The following is a 14700-nucleotide window of genomic DNA, read 5'->3' as shown; positions in this document are numbered from 1 at the left end:
TATTTCCTTCTACTAGCCTGGTTGCATTTCTTTCATCTGATTCGGATGTGTCGTAAAACTAACGCAACCCCAACCGGAAGTTTTTTTTAACTGAAAGTGAAAACAGCCTCATCAGAGCGACAATGGTAGCTATCATATTAGCAACATTTGTTGTTTAATTAATACAGTAAATGTGTAAAGTTGATGTTTGTGCGAGTTAACTATATTGTTTATATGAAATACCAATGAATCGTGGGGTTCTGGACCTTTATTACTAGCTGTATTTGTAGAGACGTTTTGATTTCGAGTAACTTAGTCACTCGTGCCAGTGAGCGAGGAGCTAGCTAACGCTAACTAGCAGCGATGAGGGAGCCAACGTTAGCTAGATATCTCTGTTTGGTTAATGTATCTAACTTACGCGAAAAACAAATCAGAAGCCGAAAGCCTCAACAGAAGCTGGAGAAGCAAGCAGAGCGAGACGGGCGGAAAGGACGGGACAGGCAGAGCAGTGGCTGTATGCTAACAGGATAGGCCATAATTCCAATGTTCTTTGCTGATAGCGATGGTGTTTCCATAAGTGGGTGAATGTCTAATTTAGAATGTATGGTAACGCCTCAACTCTTCACTACCTCTTCCAATTTAAATTATTTCGAGAAAAAAAGTGAATAATGACAATGTGTATTATTGTATGACTACTACAGCGCCAGCGAAAACACACAGACTTTCTAATTGAGTGAGGCATCAAAGCAGACATGCATTCTAAAATAAATCACGATCACCTTTGGTGAGGTTAGACCATTAGCTAGCTAACGTTAGCTACATAGCAACGCGCCAATTATCATCCGGCCTGTCTTTTGTTTCGTGACAACTAACAATGTAGCAATTCGCTGACGTTAACTTGGTTGTTTGGGTTGCAGTAAAGTGTTACTATGCCTCTGTTATAATTCTAATCGAGTTGTGTTCTGTTGTTCGTCACCAGAATACCCGTGGACTCAGATCACAGCTGAAGGACAGTGTACCGGTGACGGGCATGGGTCCACAGGTTGGGGCTTATGGCGTTCAGGACACACTCAGGAGCGGGTGAGAGTACTGTCTCTGTGTTGGACACTCATTTAACTCAAAGTATGTAACTAGCTAAACTATCAGTTTTTGATATAACTGCCGTTTTCTCCTCTCCCTCTGTTTTTCTCTCAGATTTAGCAGAGTGAAAAATGAGCTGCTTCCCAGCCATGCGTTGGAGCTTTCAGAAAAGAACGTGAGTGACCAACACATTTGACACACAAGGTCCTGTTTTACTGAGCTACAGTCTATGCATCTTTTCTGGGAGTTAATACAAGTCTTCAGGCATTTATCTCCTAACCATCTCTGCTACTTTAGCTCCAGCATTGAGTGTTTTCTCCCCTCCCTGCAGTTTCAGCTGAACCAGGACAAGATGAACTTCTCTAACCTCAGAAACATCCAGGGCCTCCACGCTCCCCTCAAACTACAGATGGAGTACAGGGCAGCCAGACAGGTATACACACACTATCTCACACACAATAGCATATCTCTGATCTTCATTGAAAACAAGGAACAGTGTCTGAGCAATTGCAATAAATCACTTTCCAACATATACCTTCCCTCTTTCCTCCCCATCTCAGATCCAGCGCCTGCCATTCCTGCAGAGCTCACACCTGGCTCTGGACACTCTCAAAGGGAACGATGAGAGCATCAGCTTTGAGGACATCCTCAACGGTAAGACACACTAACAATAGGTTTTCTACAAAGAAGGAGAGCAGAAAAATGATCAGGAACTAAAGCCAACAGGGAACACAGTTGAAGTGAAGCTGATGAGAACTCACGTCTATGTTGTTTTTCTGATGTGAACAACCATGTTCACCACCATTTTGTGTCCATCTCCTTGCAGATCCAGCCCAGAGTGAGATGATGGGTGAGCCCCACGTCATGGTGGAGTACAAGCTGGGCATGATGTAAGAGCCGTCCGACCCCAGGACGTTTGTGTTTACCCGCTGTTAACTAGTTACCGTGTGACAATGCATCTGCTTTAGAGATGGTCACTTACTTCCTCATGTGAGACCGCACTCAAAACTTTTGTATCATTGGATTCTTTTGTTTCTAATAAATCCTGTAACTCAACCATGATATTGATTTATTGCTGGTGTGGTAATGTTTTTGTTGTACTTAATTTCTAGAAATACACACCGAAGCACACGATGCATCAAAGTTTTTTTATTGTTCATACAAAGGCAAGATTTGTTGCAATGAGCTATGGTTAGTGGTCCTTATTTGGTACATTGATTGTGTGTATGTTTAACTCTCTAATGATTTATCTTATCCATCATGACCACACACATCTGTTCGTCAGATGCCCCTGACAGTAAGTACTCCCCCTTGTGATCAAAACAACACTGCACAGCGCCCTCGTGCTTCAGCACACCCGCCACCTGTGAGGACACCAGATCCACCACCTTCACCTTACCGTCATGCCCTGCAATCGCCAGCATCCGGCAAGACGGGCTGAAATCCACCTCGTTGCTAGACTCTCTATGGTGAGCACGTCCTGATTTCACATAGCATGAAAGCACAACAAGATTCGCAAGTCGCCGGCGTTGCTGAAGGAAGCATGGTTAATGGAGCTGCGTAGAGTGTCTTGAGTACACAGGTGTCCCATGGGGACAGGGACTTATCAGCTGAAGAGGTGAGCAGAGGAGGGGAGGAACTCTACACTGTCTACACTAGTGTGGCTGCGCAGTATGTAGCTGCACCTTTCAATCTGCAGGTCCCACACCTTAATAATAACTAGGCAAGTCAGCTAACACATTCTTATTTTCAATGACGGCCTAGGAACGTTGGGTTAACAGATTTACCTTGTCAGCTCGGGGATTCAATCTTCAACCTTAAGGTTAACTAGTCCAACGCTCTAACCACCTGATTACATTGCACTCCACGAGGAGCCGGCCTGTTACGCGAATGCAGTAAGAAGCCAAGGTAAGTTTCTAGCTAGCATTAAACTTATCTTATGAAAAACAATCAATCATAGTCACTAGTTAACTACACATGGTTGATGATATTACTAGTTTATCTAGCGTGTCCTGCGTTGCATATAATTGGTGCGCATTTGCGAAAAAGTACTGTCGTTGCTCCAGCGTGTACCTAACCATAAACATCAATGCCTTTCTTAAAATCAATACAAGTAAATATTTTTAAACCTGCATATTTAGTTAATATTGCCTGCTAACATGAATGTCTTTTAACTCGGGAAATTGTGTCACTTCTCTTGGACTCTCGGAGTCAGGGTATATGCAGCAGTTTGGGCCGCCTAGCTCATTGCAAACTGTGTGAAGACTATTTCTTCCTTAAAAAGACAGCCAACTTCGCCAAACAGGGGATGATTTAACAAAAGCCATTTGTGAAAAAAGCAGACTCACATTGAGCATCGGCAATCCAACATTCCTATATTGTAACAAAGCATCCTTCACTCATGCTGGCAAACATACCCTCGTAAAACTGACCATTCTTCCGATCCTCGACTTCGGTGATGTCATCTATAAAATAGCTTCCAACACTCTACTCAACAAACTGGATGCAGTCTATCACAGTGCCATTCTTTTGTCACCAAAGCCCCATACACTACCCACCATTGCGACCTGTACTCTCTCGTTGGTTCGCCCTCGCTTCATACTCGTCGCCAAATACACTGGCTACAGGTTATCTACAAGTTTCTGCTAGGTAAAGCCCCGCCTTATCTCAGCTCACTGGTCACCATAGCAGCACCCACTCGTAGCACGCGCTCCAGCAGATATACAGTGGGGCAAAAAAGTATTTAGTCAGCCACCAATTGTAAGTTCTCCCACTTAAAAAGATGAGGCCTGTAATTCTCATCATAGGTACACTTCAACTATGACAGACAAAATGAGAAAAAAAATCACATTGTAGGATTTTTTATGCATTTATTTGCAAATTATGGTGGAAAATAAGTATTTGGTCACCTACAAACAAGCAAGATTTCTGGCTCTCACAGACCTGTAACTTCTTCTTTAAGAAGCTCCTCTGTCCTCCACTCGTTACCTGTATTAATGGCACCTGTTTGAACTTGTTATCAGTATAAAATACACCTGTCCACAACCTCAAACAGTCACACTCCAAACTCCACTATGGCCAAGACCAAAGAGCTGTCAAAAGACACCAGAAACAAAATTGTAGACCTGCACCAGGCTGGGAAGACTGAATCTGCAATAGGTAATCAGCTTGGTTTGAAGAAATCAACTGTGGGAGTAATTATAAGGAAATGGAAGACATACAAGACCACTGATAATCTCCCTAAATCTGGGGCTCCACGCAAGATCTCACCCTGTGGGTTCAAAATGATCACAAGAACGGTGAGCAAAAATCCCAGAACCACACGGGGGGACCTAGTGAATGACCTGCAGAGAGCTGGGACCAAAGTAACAAAGCCTACCATCAGTAACACACTACGCCGCCAGGGACTCAAATCCTGCAGTTCCAGACGTGTCCCCCTGCTTAAGCCAGTACATGTCCAGGCCCGTCTGAATTTTGCTAGAGAGCATTTGGATGATCCAGAAGAAGATTGGGAGAATGTCATATGGTCAGAATAAACCAAAATATAACTTTTTGGTAAAAACTCAACTCGCGTTTGGAGGACAAAAAATGCTGAGTTGCATCCAAAGAACACCATACCTACTGTGAAGCATGGGGGTGGAAACATCATGCTTTGGGGCTGTTTTTCTGCAAAGGGACCAGTACGACTGATCCGTGTAAAGGAAAGAATGAATGGGGCCATGTATCGTGAGATTTTGAGTGAAAACCTTCCATCAGCAAGGGCATTGAAGATGAAACGTGGCTGGGTCTTTCAACATGACAATGATCCCAAACACACCGCCCGGGCAACGAAGGAGTGACTTCGTAAGAAGCATTTCAAGGTCCTGGAGTGGCCTAGCTAGTCTCCAGATCTCAACCCCATAGAAAATCTTTGAGGGAGTTGAAAGTCCGTGTTTCCCAGCAACAGCCCCAAAACATCACTGCTCTAGAGGAGATCTGCATGGAGGAATGGGCCAAAATACAAGCAACAGTGTGTGAAAACCTTGTGAAGACTTACAGAAAACATTTGACATCTGTCATTGCCAACAAAGGGTATATAACAAAGTATTGAGATAAACTTTTGTTATTGACCAAATATCTCACTGGTCACCCACAAAGCCAATTCCTCCTTTGGTCGTCTTTCCTTCCAGTTCTCTGCTGCCCATGACTGGAACGAATTGCAAAAATCTCTGAAGCTGGAGACTCACATCTCCCTCACTAGCTTTAAGCACCAGCAGTCAGAGCTGGTTACAGATCACTGCACCTGTACATAGCCCATCTGTAAACAGTTCATCTATCTACCTACCTCATCCCCATACTGGTATTTATTTTATTTATTTTTTTGCTCCTTTGCACCCCAGTATCTCTACCTGCACATTAATCTTCTGCCAATCTACAATTCCAGTGTTTAATTGCTATATTGTAATTACTTCGCCAGCATGGCCTATTTATTTCCTTAACTTACCTCATTTGCACTCACTGTATATAGACTTTTTGTTTTCTTTTGTTCTACTGTATTATTGACTGTATGTTTTGTTTATTCCATGTGTAACTGTGTGTTGTTGCATGTGTCGAATTGCTACGCTTTATCTTGGCCAGGTCGCAGTTGCAAATGAGAACTTGTTCTCAACTAGCCTACCTGGTTAAATAAAGGTGGGAAAAAAATGTACTAGGTGAAATTGTGTCACTTCTCTTGCGTTCATTGCACGCAGAGTCTGGGTATATGCAACAGTTTGGGCCGCCTAGCTCGTTGCGAACTAATTTGCCAGAATTGTACATAATTATGACATAACATTATGCTATGTAAAAGCAATATTTAGACTTAAATATCTGTATTTCACTGAAAGAATAAACGTTTTGTTTTCGAAATGATAGTTTCCGGATTCGACCATATTATTGACCTAAGGCTCGTATTTCTGTGTGTTATTATGTTATAATTAAGTCTATGATTTGATAGAGCAGTCTGACTGAGCGATGGTAGGCACCAGCAGGCTCGCAAGTATTCATTCAAACAGCACTTTTGTGCGTTTTGCCAGCAGTTCTTTGCTGTGCTTCAAGCATTGCGCTGTTTATGACTTCAAGTCTATCAACTCCCGAGATTAGGCTGGTGTAAACGATGTGAAATGGCTAGCTAGTTAGCGGGGTGCGCGCTAATAGAGTTTCAAACGTCACTCGCTCTGAGACTTGGAGTAGTTGTTCCCCTTGTTCCCCTTGCTCTGCATGCCTGTTCTCATTTTCTGAGCAAGGAACTTAAACGTTAGCTTTCTTACATGGCACATATTGCACTTTTACTTTCTTCTCCAACACTTTGTTTTTGCATTATTTAAACCAAATTGAATATGTTTCATTATTTATTTGAGGCTAAATTGGTTTTATTTATGTATTATATTAAGTTATAACAAGTGTTCATTCAGTATTGTCGTAATTGTCATTATTACTTTTTTTGGTCCTCCAATAATCGATATCGGCGTTGAAAAATCATAATCGGTCGACCTCTAGTTTCTACAACTTGATTGGAGTCCATCTGTGGTGAATTCAATTGATTGGACATGATTTGGAAAGGCACACACCTGTCTATATAAAGTCCCACAGTTGACAGTGCATGTCAGAGCAAAAACCAAGTCTTGAGGTCGAAGGAACTGTCCGTAGAGCTATGAGACAGGATTGTGTCGAGCCACAGATCTGGAGAAGTGTACCAAAACATGTCAGCAGCATTGAAGGTTCCCAAGAACACAGTGGCCTCCATCATTCTTAAATGGAAGAAGTTTGGAACCACCAAGTCTCTTCCTAGAGCTGGCCACCTGGCCAAACTGAGCAATCAGGGGGAGAGGTGACTAAGAACCTGATGATCACGATGACAGAGCTCCAGAGTTCCTCTGTGGAGATGGGAAAACCTTCCAAAAGGACAACCATCTCTGCAGCGTTCCACCAATCAGGACTTTATGGTAGAGTGGCCAGATGGAAGCCACTCCTCAGTAAAAGTTACATGACTGCCCGCTTGGAGTTTGCCAAAAGGCACCTAAAGGACTCAGACCATGAGAAACAAGATTCTCTGGTGTGATGAAACCGAAATTGAACTATTTGGCCTGAATGCCAAGCGTCACGTCTGGAGCAAACCAGGCACTCCTCATCACCTGGCCAATATCATCCCTACGGTGAAGTAGGGTGGTGGCAGCATCATGCTGTGAGGATTTTTTCAGCCGAAATGACTGGAAGACTTGTCAGGATTGAGGGAAAGATGAACGGAGCATGGTACAGAGATCCTTGATGAAAACCAGATCCAAAGTGCTCAGGACCTCAGACATGGGGTGAAGGTTCACCTTCCAACAGGACAATGACCCTCAACACACAGCCAAGACAATACAGAAGTGGCTTCAAGACAAGTCTCTGAATATCCATGAGTGGCTCAGCAGGAGCCCGGACTTGAACCCGATTGAACATCTCTGGAGAGACCAGAAAGTAGCTGTGCAGCGACACTCCCAATTCAACCTGACAGTGTTTAAGAGGATCTTCAGAGAAGAATGGGAGAAATTCACCAAATACAGGTGTGCCAAACTTGTAGCGTCATACCCAATATGACTCAAGGCTGTAATCGCATGCAAAGGTGCTTCAACAAAGTACTGAGTAAAAGGGTCTAAATACTTATGTAATTGTCATATTTCATTTTTTATTTTAAAAAAAGTTTTTCCTCTCATTATAGAGTATTGTGTGTAGATTGATGAGGAAAAAACATGTAAATACATTTTAGGATAAGGCTGTAATGTAACAAAATGTGGAAAAAGTGAAGGGGTTGAATACTTTCCGAATGCACTATATCAGTTTCTCTGGTTTTACTATGTATGGGTATGTGTTTGGGTAAAATGAACATTTTTGTTTTATTCTATAAACCACTGATATTTCTCCCAAATTCCTAATGAAAATACTGTCATTTGGAGCATTTATTTGCAGACTGGTCAAAATAACAAAAAATATGCAGTGTTGTCAGACCTCGAATAATGCAAAGAAAATAAGTTCTTAAACAACACATTACTGATGTTAACGAGCTGCTTCAATTTTTGCACCAGGAGTGGCATGAAGTCACCCAAAGTCAATGTGAAAGACTGGTGGAGAGCATGTCAAGATGCCTGAAAGCTATGATTGAAAATCAGGGTTATTCCAAATATTGATTTCTGAACCCTTCCTAAGTTAAAACATTACTTTTGTGTTGTTGTCATTTTCTGCAAATAAATGCTCTAAATTTGAGAGAAATGTTGTCAGTAGTTTATAGAAAAAAACTAAAATGTTAATTTTACCCAAACACATACCTATAAATAGTAAAATCAGAGAAATTGATCATTTTGCAGTGGTCTCTTAAGTTTTTCCAGAGCGTATATGTACAGTAACCTGTCAAAAGTTTGGACACACCTACTGATTCAAAGGTTTTTATTTATTTTTACTATTTTCTACATTGTAGAATAATAGTGAAGACATCAAAACTATCAAATAACACATATGGAATCATGTAGTAACCAAAAAAGTGTTATACAAATCAAAATATATTTGAGATTCTTCAAAGTAGCCACCCTTTGCCTTGATGACAGCTTTGCACAATCTTGGCATTCTCGCAACCAGCTTCATGAGGTAGTCACCTGGAATGCATTTCAATTAACAGACAAAAACCTTATTAAAAGTTAATTTGCGGAATTTCTTTCCTCAGTGTGTTTGAGCCAATTAATTGTGTTGTGACAAGGTAGGGGCGGTATACAGAAGATAGCCCTATTTGGAGAAAGACCAAGTCCCTATTATGGCCCGAACAGCTAAAATAAGAGAAATGACAATCCGTCATTACTTTAAAACATGAAGGTCAGTCAATCCAAAACATTTCAAGAACTTTGAAAGTTTCTCCAAGTGCAGTCTCAACAACCATCAAGCGCTATGATGAAACTGGCTCTCATGAGGACCGCCACAGGAAAGGAAGACCCAGAGTTACCTCTGCTGCAGAGGATAAGTTAATTAGAGTTACCAGCCTCAGAAATTGCAGCGCAAATAAATGCTTCACGGAGTTCAAGTAACACACACATCTCAACGTCAACTGTTCAGAGGAGCCTGCATGAATCAGGCCTTCATGGTCGAATTGCTGCAAAGAAGCCACTACTAAAGGACACCAATAAGAAGAAGATACTTGCTTGGGCCAAGAAACATGAGCAATGGACATTAGACTGGTGGAAATCTGTCCTTTATTTTGATGAGTCTAAATTGGAGATTTTTGGTTTCCAACCACAGTGTCCTTCTGAGACGCAGAATAGGTGAACGGATGATCTCCGCATGTGTGGTTCCCACCGTGAAACATGGAGGAGGAGGTTTGATGGTGTGTGGGTGCTTTAGAACTCAAGGCACACTTAACCAGCATGGCTACCGCAGCAATATGCCATCCAATCTGGTTTGCACTTAGTGGAACTGTCATTTGTTTTTCAACAGGACAATGACCCAACACACCTCCAGGCTGTGTAAGGGCTATTTGACCAAGAATGAGAGAGTTGGAGTGCTGCATCAGATGACCTGGCCTCCACAATCACCCGACCTCAACCCAAATGTAATTTAATTGAACCTTTTATTTAACTAGGCAAGTCAATTGAGATGGTTTGGGATGAGTTGGACCACAGAGTGAAGGAAAAGCAGCCAACAAGTGCTTGGCATATGTGGGAACTCCTTCAATACTGTTGGAAAAGCATTCCTGGTGATGCTGGTTAAGAGAATGCCAAGAGTGTGCAAAGCTGTCATCGAAGCAAAGGGTGGCTTTGAAGAATCCCAAATAAGTAAAATATATTTGTATTTGTTTAACACTTTTTTGGTCACTACAGGATTCCATATGTGTTATTTCGTCATTTTGACCTCTGCACTATTATTCTACAATGTAGAAAATATAAAAATAAAGAATAACCCTTGAATGAGTAGGTGGGTCCTAACTTTTGACTGGTACTGTATATCTATAATGCAGCACCCCCACCCCCAAACTACTTCCCACAGCTATGCTACTAGGGAAACAATACAATGACTGGATACATAATGGGTGTGCCATGATATCCAGTGTTGTAGTGGAGGGTATACACAGTATAGCCCCTAATTTTTCAGAGGGCTTTGGGTATACTCACTTCTTAATCCCCACTGATACCTATCAAAGTGCTGTAGTGGAAGTATATGCCATATCAATTAATAAGGCTGATTGAACAGGTCAGAATGTTTAGCTTAAAATGTTGATAAATTATTATTATAATTTCTTCACATTTTAGGCGCAGCAATGTACACATGACGGTAGGCCTAGGCTTGAACGTTCCAAAAAGCAATTGCTTGAAACACTGCTTTAAATTGCACACCGCATATGCGAGTGGTTTCAGACAGAAATATCCCTTCCCGAAATTTTGAAAGGGGGGGATTTAAAGATGCAACAACCATCATGGGTTACTAATATGACTAGGATAATGCCTTTGGTTGCTAGACAATGAAAGAAAGTTGAAAGAAAACCAATAGAACAGGAGAACACATATGAGTACGTCTTTCTAAAAATATTATTGACTCCACGTTTCTATGGTGGGATTTTGGCTATAGGATACTTTGAAGCAAGGTACGACATGCCTCATATGAAGTAAAACGTCTAGGCAGTGGTGAAAAGTACTAAAGTAAAAATACTTTAAAGTACTACTTAAGTCATTTTTTGGAGTATCTGTACTTTACTATTTATATTTTTGCCAACTTTTACTTTTACTTCACAACATTCCCCCCAAAAAATAATGTACTTTTTACTCCATACGTTTTCCCTGACACCTAAAAGTACTCGTGTTTTGACAGGAAAATTGTCAATTTCACACTCTTATCAAGAGAATATCTGTCACGTTCTGACCTTTATTTCCTTTGTTTTGTCATTATTTAGTATGGTCAGGGTGTGAGTTGGGGTGGGCAGTCTATGTTTGTTTTTCTATGATTTGGGTATTTCTATGTTTCGGCCTAGTATGGTTCTCAATCAGAGGCATGTGTCATTAGTTGTCTCTGATTGAGAATCATACTTAGGTAGCCTGGGTTTCACTGTGTGTTTGTGGGTGATTGTTCCTGTCTCTGTGTTTGCACCAGATAGGACTGTTTTGGGTTTTCACGTTGCTTGTTTTTGTTAGTTTGTTCATGTGAAGTGCTTAATTAAACATGAATCAAAATAACCACGCTGTGCTTTGGTCCGCCTCTCCTTCACCTCAAGAAAACCGTTACAATATCCCTGGTCATCCCTACTGCCACTGATCTGGCAGACTCACTAAATACATATTTTGTTTGTAAATTATGTCTATCTGTCAATTAAAACAATAATAATAAATTGTGCTGTCTGGTTTGCTTAATATACAGAATTTGAAATGGTTTTAACTTTTACTTTTGATACTTAAGTACATTTTAGCAGTTCCATTTACTTTTGATACTTAAGTACATTTAAAACCAAATACTTTTAGACTTTTACTCGTAGTATTTTACTGGGTGACTTTCACTTTTAGTTGAGTCATTTTCTATTAAGGTATCTTTACTTTAACTCAAGTATGACTATTGAGTACTTTTTCCATCACTGCTTTTAGGTGTCAAACAATTAAGGAAAAGGAAAAACATAGCGATGCCAATGATAGGCTTAACTCGCTTCTGGTGGATGGAAAGGCTTTCCCAAAAACATTCTTTATTAAATGTTTACTAGCTACAAAGTAGCCTATGTTATGTTTCAATCCAGTGGCCTCTCAAAAGTGGTCTCCTGATTTGGTTCAAGCATTGTCATGGTATTAGAACATTCATTTTTTTACCCTTATTTTACCAGGTAAGTCATTTACAGCAACAACCTGGGGAAGAGTTACAGTGATGAATGAGTCAATTGTAAAATGGGGATGATTAGGTGACCATGATGGTATGATGGCCAGATTGGGATTTTAGCCAGGACATCAGGGTTAACACCCCTACTCTCACAATAAGTGCCATGGGATCTTTAGTGACCACAGAGAGTCAGGAAACCCGGTGAATGCCCCATCCAAAAGACAGAACCATACACAGGGAAATGTCCCCAATCACTACCCTGGGGCATTGGGATTTGTTTTAGACCAGAAAAAAGGGTGCTTCCTACTGGCCATCCAACACCACTTCCAGCAGCATCTGGTCACCCATCCAGGACAAACCCTTCTTAGCGTCAGAAGCAAGCCAGCGATGGGATGCAGGGTGGTATGCTGCTGGTAAATATTGTATGTATATTGTAAAGCACTCTAGGTAAAAAAATATATATATTGGACTTTGATGTTTGGAAGTCTTTGTGTAAATTTTTCGACACTCAAAAGTTGACAGTCCGGTGTGGAATCGGTACCGGTGACCCCTGTATATAGCCTCGTTGTTGTTATTCCTATTGTGTTACTTTTAGTTATTACTTTTTATTTGAGTCTACTTGGTCAATCTTTTCTTCTTCTTGAACTGCACTGTTGGTTAGGGGCTTGTAAGTAAGCATTGCACGGTAAAGTCTACACTTGTTTTATTCGTCGCATGTGACAAATAAAGTTTGATTTGATTAGATTTTGGAATGCTTCGTGTTGCCATGGGAAACATAACTGCTGGACGAGATAACGCGAGATTTTGCGGCAATCACGTTGCTTGTCTCTTCTCACAAACATGGCGGACTACCGAGAAGCGCCCTTGGCCACTCGGCCAAAAACGTTGGACCCAGCTGAATATTTCAACCTTTCGCTGAACCAGAGACGTGCCGAGGAGGAGAGGGCTGGTTTAAGGGCTCAGCTGAAGAGACAATATCAGATGCAGCTAAACAACCCCCACAGAAAAGAGCTTATTGTAAGTACAGAGTGAGTTAACATGCTAACGCTAGCTAGCTTGCTAATGTCAGACCCACAGTTCACCAGTGTAATGCTAACGTTTGGTAGCCAGCAAGCATTCGCTAGCCAGACTGAGAACCCGACCCGACAAGTTAATGTACCTGCATTCGGCATTTGAGCTATTCAGCAAATGCCGTCTTATGTATATCTACGTAACTAGCTATCTTGCTAATTTATAATCCAACAACAGGCAACATTAGGCATTAGGCAAGCTGGTTTTATGATGCCTGGTGTTTGCTACTTTAGTTGATGTGACCTTGATGTTAGAATTTCATAGGCATTTTGCTATTTAAACCATTTTGGGTTGCATTCAGTAACATGTTTTCTGGGACGACATGACTGTTTGCATTCAACTGTTTCTGCTCTGCGTAGTAGTTGACTGCAATAAGACTGACATCGACTCTCAAAGAATGGCCATCATTAATGACATCAACTTTTATTTGTCACATGTGCCGAATACAACTGTTGTACACCTTACCAAGAAATGCTTACTTACATGCTGCTGCTTTTGTGTTTACAGGAAGACCCTGCCTTGACACGCTGGGTGTACGCACGCACCAACCCCTACAACCACTTCAGAGCCACCAAGAAGACGTCACTGCTAGGTGGGCTCTTCGGAGTGGTGCCCCTCTTCGTCCTGTACTACGTACTGAAGACTGACAGGGTATGGATGAGATGACACAACCCCTTATCCTGCTCATTTCCTGACATTAGGGGTCTATTCGAAATCCACCATAGCCTCTATACTAAGGCACTTTATTTAGATATGAAGGGATTGAATAGATTTGAGCAATAAGGTGGACATTCCTCCCATCACAGGGCTTGGTGAAGTTATTGCCATATTGATCATACTGAAATAGTCCTTTGCCTTGGTCTAGGGTTAGGGGTTGATTTGCAACTGTTATGTAGTGTGCTGAAGATTGATCTTACAAAAATGTTTGAGAGAAACCTTAAAAATATTATTGTCAGACAAAGCTTCAAAGCAGATTCGCTCCCCATAATGAAAAAATGATCACTTCACCATGTCGATGAGCTAAGATGAATGAACAGAGTGATTTAATACTGTCTCGGAGGTCTCATACATCACTGTCGTATTAGGCTACATTTGTGTCTGTTAGATGACTAGTGGGCACAGTCTGATGGCCCTGTTTGAATGTAGTAGGCCTACCTAACTATAGTCAGGAGGAAGAACATGTGCTGCTCATGTCTAAGTTCATCTTATACTCTGCAACCATTCTCTGTAGTGTCTGTGACATTTTAGTCTACATGGCACCCTTCCTCCATTGTTATTGAGATCCTCTCCCTGAATCTGTGCCTGAATCAGAGAGATGTCACAGAGACCTTGGTACTGAGTGTGCCATTGTCACACTGTGCTGTAATTCCTCTGCTATTTTTCCACTGAGAGGAAGAAAAACGACCCTGTATTTATTCATGAGACATTCATTCATATTCTAAGCAGTGGAGGATGAGTAGGTTGCTTAGGTGATGATGCCATCTCTGTTGCCATGGGGACCACACTAACCCCCCTCTGTCTCCAGGACAAGAAGGAGGAGCAGATCAAAGCTGGGACCTACGATCGCAAGTTCAAGCTCGCCTACTGAGTTTGCTCATCACGGACCTCCAATGTAAAGTGTTGTAGAGATAATGTCAGTGTGTATCTATTATTGGTAACTGAATAAAACTTCCATTATTGTTGAGAACAAAATGAGTGTCTGCCTGTAATTACAAACATCGAAGGGCTAAGAATGACATG

The 14700-nt window shown here is 41.4% G+C and overlaps 2 protein-coding genes across 3 annotated transcripts; both read left to right on the top strand.

Annotated features, from left to right (window-relative positions):
- Nucleotides 1–69: 69 nt before the first annotated feature.
- LOC139420671 (proteasome maturation protein-like) lies at nucleotides 70–2121 on the top strand. Of its 2 annotated transcripts, none has more exons than XM_071170891.1 (6): nucleotides 70–125; nucleotides 959–1059; nucleotides 1174–1234; nucleotides 1391–1492; nucleotides 1620–1713; nucleotides 1886–2121. In XM_071170891.1, exons 1-6 carry the CDS (start codon nucleotides 123–125, stop codon nucleotides 1951–1953), a joined length of 429 nt encoding a protein of 142 aa, XP_071026992.1. In that variant the 5' UTR covers nucleotides 70–122; the 3' UTR covers nucleotides 1954–2121. The 2 variants fall into 2 exon arrangements, with proteins under 2 accessions (XP_071026992.1, XP_071026991.1); XM_071170890.1 differs by having other exon boundaries at nucleotides 100–493.
- Nucleotides 2122–12710: 10589 nt separating this feature from the next.
- On the top strand, nucleotides 12711–14652 carry LOC139420670 (NADH:ubiquinone oxidoreductase subunit B4). Its single transcript, XM_071170889.1, has 3 exons — nucleotides 12711–12906; nucleotides 13468–13611; nucleotides 14486–14652. Exons 1-3 carry the CDS (start codon nucleotides 12730–12732, stop codon nucleotides 14546–14548), a joined length of 384 nt encoding a protein of 127 aa, XP_071026990.1. The 5' UTR covers nucleotides 12711–12729; the 3' UTR covers nucleotides 14549–14652.
- The last annotated feature ends 48 nt before the right edge of the window (nucleotides 14653–14700 follow it).

Source organism: Oncorhynchus clarkii, chromosome 11 (genome assembly GCF_045791955.1).
Source record: "Oncorhynchus clarkii lewisi isolate Uvic-CL-2024 chromosome 11, UVic_Ocla_1.0, whole genome shotgun sequence".
NCBI classification, from domain to species: domain Eukaryota; kingdom Metazoa; phylum Chordata; class Actinopteri; order Salmoniformes; family Salmonidae; genus Oncorhynchus; species Oncorhynchus clarkii.
The sequence above is the reverse complement of the archived record's forward strand: the minus strand, read 5'-3'. Positions and strand labels throughout refer to the sequence as shown.